The sequence below is a fragment of the Elaeis guineensis genome, chromosome 1, assembly GCF_000442705.2.
Source record: "Elaeis guineensis isolate ETL-2024a chromosome 1, EG11, whole genome shotgun sequence".
In the NCBI taxonomy this organism is placed as follows: Eukaryota; Viridiplantae; Streptophyta; class Magnoliopsida; order Arecales; family Arecaceae; genus Elaeis; species Elaeis guineensis.
The window spans coordinates 178,936,369-178,942,643 of NC_025993.2; the positions used below are offsets into that span (position 1 = coordinate 178,936,369).

At 36.6% G+C, this 6,275-nt stretch overlaps 1 protein-coding gene across 9 annotated transcripts in view; it reads left to right on the top strand.

Moving 5' to 3' along the window:
* LOC105039854 (magnesium/proton exchanger 1) overlaps nt 1–6,088 on the top strand; it is a 33,509-nt gene extending 27,421 nt beyond the window's left edge. For 6 of the 9 annotated variants that reach the window (XM_029262941.2, XM_029262943.2, XM_073250520.1 and 3 more), the window contains 4 exons: nt 2,536–2,681; nt 4,008–4,224; nt 4,327–4,456; nt 5,609–6,088. In XM_029262941.2, the coding sequence (XP_029118774.1) occupies nt 2,536–2,681; nt 4,008–4,224; nt 4,327–4,456; nt 5,609–5,906 (791 nt within the window). In that variant the 3' untranslated portion in view covers nt 5,907–6,088. Of the gene's footprint in view, nt 1–2,535; nt 2,682–4,007; nt 4,225–4,326; nt 4,457–4,586; nt 5,239–5,608 lie in introns of those variants that run through there. The other 3 variants (XM_010916158.4, XM_073250538.1, XM_019848789.3) reach the window with 2 other exon arrangements.
* Nucleotides 6,089–6,275: the final 187 nt, after the last annotated feature.

Genomic DNA, 6,275 nt, shown 5'->3' on the forward strand with positions numbered 1-6,275 from the left:
CTCAAGACGTCAAATCCTAACAATTGTCTCCTTCAGAAGTGACCTACCTATGTATGATGGTAGATTTCTTACTAAATTGATAAGCAGATAGCATGCATCAGATGCCATTTCTCACAAGGTAGGTGACAGTTATTTGGTTATTCCAACCATTCTGTAACCTTCCTTTTTCCCTTATTCATGGTTGCTTGTACTGTTCCAGATAGTTTCTTATTCCGTTGTTAAACACGTCGCATCCTCTTTCCTTACGAGTAACATCGAGCTGTTGAACTTAATACGCTGTTTGCGATCCAAAAGATGATAGGCCCTGCTGATTTGGTGATCTATTCTATTTATGAACTGCGGCATATTCTTGTAATATTTCTGGACCTCATTTGCATCAGGTAATTGGTAGTCATTGGATTATATGACCATTCTTTAACAGTTCACTACTTCATTCATTACAGCCTTTATGATTGCTCAAACTGCTCTACATAATTCATATTTACTGCATAACCTGAAGTTTCTGGTTATCTTCAAGGGCTTGGGATGCCACATAGATGGAACATTTACAATGTTGTTTTTGTTTGAGGAAGTACCATTTCTACTGTTCATCAACATACTAACAGATTTTTAGCATGTAAATAGCATGCAACATCCTTATTTCTATACCAAAATCATAGCCTATATGGGCATATATAATTCTATGATTGAACTTACATGTTTCATTTGTCACATGATCAATGGTTGACAATAATACAAGTGAACTACTAAAAGCTTGTCACCATTTTATCCATAAATATTGGTTTCTTGCTCTAATAAATTTAAAGAAACAGATAGTTGAGTTAGTGCTTTTCATGGTTTCATGTGCTGGTCCAGTTGACCTTACCCATTATCCATTTTAATAGGCCCATTGAACCAGTTCGAATGATCTTTCTATGGATTGCATCAGACATGCTTCAATAGAAAAATCACAAGTATTAGACCATCTAATAAGTAATAACCATATAACAACTTAGCTTTTAGCTTTCTCCAGATTGTTTGGGGTTGCTTTGGGAACCTTTATTTGCTGATTATTCTGATAAAGGATTAGTTTTGTTTTCACCAAAGGCTTTTTCAAATTCCTTCTTATGACAGTTGATGTTAGCTTCGCCTTTGCTTCCTATTTCATGACCTGTGGATACAGATTCATTCATCTCCCTTATTGGGACTTCTTCAGTCCTTGTTGCACCTTTCTATACCACTTTAATTGGTTCATATCACTCTCTTTAAATGGTACAACTCCTTTTTTAAGAATATACTTGTTTCTTACTTTATGCTTCGTAGTGCTGTAGCATCAATTTTGGCATTCTCTGGCTCTATTTCTCTTGCTTTTTTGTGTCCTTGTCAATTGCCCAATCAGTTTTCAAAGCATGGATCAATAATGTAACACCTTAGAAGTGCCTATTTGCTCAGTCCTCCAATCTCTTATTTTAAGAATGTCTTGTATTCATTGAGTTTCTAAAGACAAAATATTTCACAATTACTTGTTAATACCATCACAGTGGTTCTTGAGCTTCTCATACTCAACTGTCATTCTGCAAGGCTGATCAGGTCTTGCTATTTTTTAGTAAGACCTGTACTGACTCTACCAGATGTTCCTCAGTATTAAAATTCATAAGCTATTATTTTGGGCTGCAGGGCAGTAGAACTCCAGGCTGGTCCATAATATGAATGACGACCATAATACATGCAAATATTTTAAGTCTCAGTGCTGGACTGGTAATCTGGAACTTCTAACTGGGAAGTATACTCACTTCAGAAATGCCTTGGCAACTTGTAGCTACAATCACTTCATTTGTGTTTCTGTCAAAAGTTTTTAGAATGTCGGCTCCTTGAACTGCTGGTACCCACTCCTGTACCCACTCTCAATCTGGCAACAAAGTTACTGGGCTACTGGCCTTGTACTAGTACCTTGTCGGTGTGCTCTAGTATGGTACACTACTGTATTGATACATGGTACATTGTTGGGGTTGGTACAACAAATAGCGTGTGTACTGAACCCTCATACTGGTAGCAATACATTAGCGAGTCACTAAGATATGCTCTCTACTGCCTTTCTGTACTTAGAACTCTGTTACGTGATATATTGATGTCTGCTCACATCAATATGCCCATGTGAAATTGTGAACTTCAAGCATATCTTGGTAAATCCTTTAACACTGTGCGAAGGTATAAGCATGGGAAGGCACGATTTCATATCAAACTTACAATTCTCTTTTATATCTTCACCTGAGATGATGATTCTTATTTTACCAAGTAATAAGAATGTCTAATTTGTTCCTGTGGTTAAAAGGTTAATTATTATTTTCATAATCGTCTGTGATTGGTAGAATTCAAGATTTGGTTGTGTATGTCACTTCTGCTTGGTATCTCTATTATATCAGTCTTTTCTTTTTGTGCACAAACCTTATTTTTTCTCTTTGATAAGAAGAGCTGGTCCAGGCTCAACTCTTTTCTAGTAAGGCAATGAAAGAAAAAGGGACATTACTTTGAGTTGTCATGTTGTTGATCTCACAGGCAAGTATTTTACAGGTCCAGTCTACCAAAGTGTGCCAGAAAATGATATGGCAGAATTCTCTACACCAGCGTCAATCAAGAGGAAAATTGTTGAAGATCTTGATGTAGTTTCAGTTTGGAGACAACAATTTCTTGATGCAGTAATGGTTAGAACCTTAATTTATTTAGAATTCTCTCCTTAGATAATGGGTCATTTTCAGTTTAAGAATAGACGTACATATCTATATCTAAGTCTCTCTCTTTAACACACACACACGCGCGCGCACGCGCACACATATATATGTATATATGCAGATATAGATATAGATATATTGATATATAGATACATAGGTATTAGGTATATGTATATGTACATATATATGTGCACGCCCGCACGAGCGCACACACACATATATATAGAGAGAGAGTAGAGCTATTGTGTGGGTGCCTACATGATAGTACTGTAAGGTCAATCCAAACTGAATGTGTGGGGTGGGCCTGACATCAATGATTTAAGCCAGAGGCATGATCAACTATCTCTAAACTGCTTATTATCAAAAAAATTATGTGATTTGCAGATCCCTAATGAATGTATCCACGTTCAAGAAATATGCATAGTTTTGTGTTATTCAAACAGTCCACTTTAGTCAACTCAATGCGTAGGCCAAGGATCTCCAATCACATGATTTTTTTTTTGCTAGTAAGCATTTTAGAGATGTAGATCACATCCAATGTTTCGCATCATTGGTGCTGGGCCCTAAACATTCGGTCAGGATCAACCTCACAAGTAGTATTGTGTGAGTGCCCACACAATAGCTCTATGCCCACACAATAGCTCTACTCATACACAGATGCACCCACAGATATATACATATTTGAAATGGACTATACATTTCGTGTTAACTCCTTGAAAATGGACTATACATTTTTCTTTTTCTTTTTTCTTAGAAGTCTTTATTTCTATATAGTATATAAGTTATTTGTTATTAAAAGTAAATCTTTTGCTCATAATGTTAGGCACTGTTAAATGCTCAAACTACTCATATTTCATAAATTATGATGTGCTTCTAGGCATTCTTATGTTATTCTAAACAAAGAAAACTAAATTAAAGTCTACTTCCAACTCCTGATTATCATCATGATACCTCATCAAAAGTTGTGGTGAGACAGAAATCATAACATTAGTTTCATAAATTCCATAGTTGCAAATTTTTAGCAGGGGAAATGTCTGATAAGAGGATAAGCCTTTGTCATGAGCTAGTCAAAACTCAAACCGACTCATAGTTAGGCCTTTTGGATTGTACTTTTATCGTCTATATTTTGTTTCAGCAGTTAATCGACATTATTAAATTAGCAGGGCATGCTAGAAAATAATTCTGGAGGTTATAGGTTATCTTCTTGAAATGAACTTTAGATCAATTCATTTTCGATAAAGTAGGAAGAATTTTGTAAGTTTCTTTTTTCCCCCCCTAAGTTCTGTTTCCTGTTGACAGTTGGAGAGCACTGAATCAAAGAAAAGGGATGGTTTTTGCTTACGATTGGCAAGAGTACTTTGGCAATTAAGCCTTGCACCATGGAGATTGCTATTTGCTTTTGTGCCTCCATATCAAATTGCTCATGGTTGGATTTCTTTTATTTGCTCTCTAATTTTCATTAGTGGGATAGCTTATGTGGTTACTCAGCTTACAGATCAGATAAGCTGTGTTACAGGTTTCCATCTTATCTTCCTGAAATTAAATTTCCTATTCATTTTTATGCGAAAGTGTAACTGATTATTACCAGCTTATCAATTTTCTCAATGTTCTCTTACAGGAATTAATCCCTATGTCATAGCATTTACAGCCCTAGCCAGCGGAACCTCATGGCCAGACTTAGTTGCAAGCAAGATTGCTGCTGAGCGTCAAGTAACCGCAGATTCTGCCATCGCTAACATCACTTGCAGGTTCTGCTCTAATGGTTTTGGCATGAAGTTTACTGCTCGCATTGACAGCCCGAAAACTGAATATAAACTAGAATTATCTAAATTCTTTTATTGCCATTGTTGTCAATACTATATGATTGTCGAGAAGCAGGTTCAGGGTGAATGCATCAAGTGAGTAGAACCAACACGGTGGCAATAAAGCGGTCTAATTACTTGCAACAGTATATTATCCTTATATGGGCGGTTTTTGACAGCATAAATTTGTATATATATGTTCACTACATAGCCTTTCCCCCACCTTCATGAGATCAGACCCTTGGGCATGTTATGCTTGTGAGTGCATGAGCACCAGTGTGATGAAACATGGACCAAAGATAACCGCATCTCTGAAGGGAGTGCTTCAGATTCAAATCCGAGTGTTGCTGAATGGGCAATCACCATATGAACTTGGACTGAATTGGTGTTGAGGAATATGAAGTACTTTCTGTTGTGGGGTTTGGACCTTGGATAGAAATGAATGATGCATTAGGATCTTTGTTGTCGCTTACAAAGTGATGGGATTAAGTCTTGTTTCTTTTGTTATTGTGTTCTTGGCATCTCTTCTCGATGTTGAAGAATGCAAGATGTTGTTTCCAGTGCCATGTTCTGTATTCTTGCGTTCTTGCATCTTAAGTAGACAGAACACTGCATGTGTTGTTGAGGTCAGCATGCAGCTGACTCTTTAGATCAGCTCCATACATCTACCTTGTAATTTCAGTTGGTCCTGTGCATATTCAATAATATGTGCCCATTGGTTTTGTGCAGATCCCACCGTCATTGAATCCATGTGCACACTAGCCGGTTCTTTTCTGGTCATGATAGAATATCTGAGCAGGCCTGCATGTGATTGTTTGCCTTATTCATCTTATAACCAATATACGTCTTTTATGTTTATCTGAGAATATGGTAGTTATTCACCATCACTCAGGTTCTTTTATGTTAAGATTTTGATAATGAACATTTGCTATCTGCTAGTATTCCACTAAGACCACATTTTGAGAAGCCTTAGACACCAGTGCAGATGGTCAAATCTAATTATATCACTTAGCTACTAAATGTTGTACTATTGTTATTGACTGTAGTTTGATGTTGAAGTTGATCACATGTTTTTTTTTTTTCCTTTTTCGGTTCCAGCAATTCGGTGAATATCTATATAGGCATTGGCATCCCGTGGTTGATTGATACAACTTACAACTTGGCCGTCTACCACGAACCACTGTACATTCAAAATGCAGGAGGCCTCAGTTTCTCCCTGCTAGTATTCTTTGTAACATCAGCTTGTTGTATTGCTGTTCTAGTACTCCGTCGTCTGATCTTTGGCGCAGAACTAGGTGGGCCAAGGTTGTGGGCTTGGGTAACATCTGTGTACTTCATGTTTTTATGGATTGTATTTGTTGTCCTCTCCTCACTTAAAGTTTCTGGCTTTATTTAGACTCATATATCTTATAGGTGTACGTTTCATGTCACCGTTTTCCATTTTTTATTGTTGGAGTTGCTTCAGAAAATGTAGGAAAGGATCAAATAATATTTGATGAAAGGCTGTCTTTTTTTGTAACAGCCTAATATAAATGTATTCACGTAGTTGGATTAATGGATAATTACCATTCATTCAGATTTGAATTTCTCCATTTGTATTCCGAATTGGTCCAGTGTAATTTCTCTGTACCAAAAGTTTCATCTAATTTGTTTTGTAACCAAGAATGAATAATGATTTTTATTCAAAGTAGTTACCGTGAAGGAAGTTAGGATCTTTTTTTACCCAAAAAAAAAAAAAGGAAGTTAGGATCTTTGCCTCTTTTTG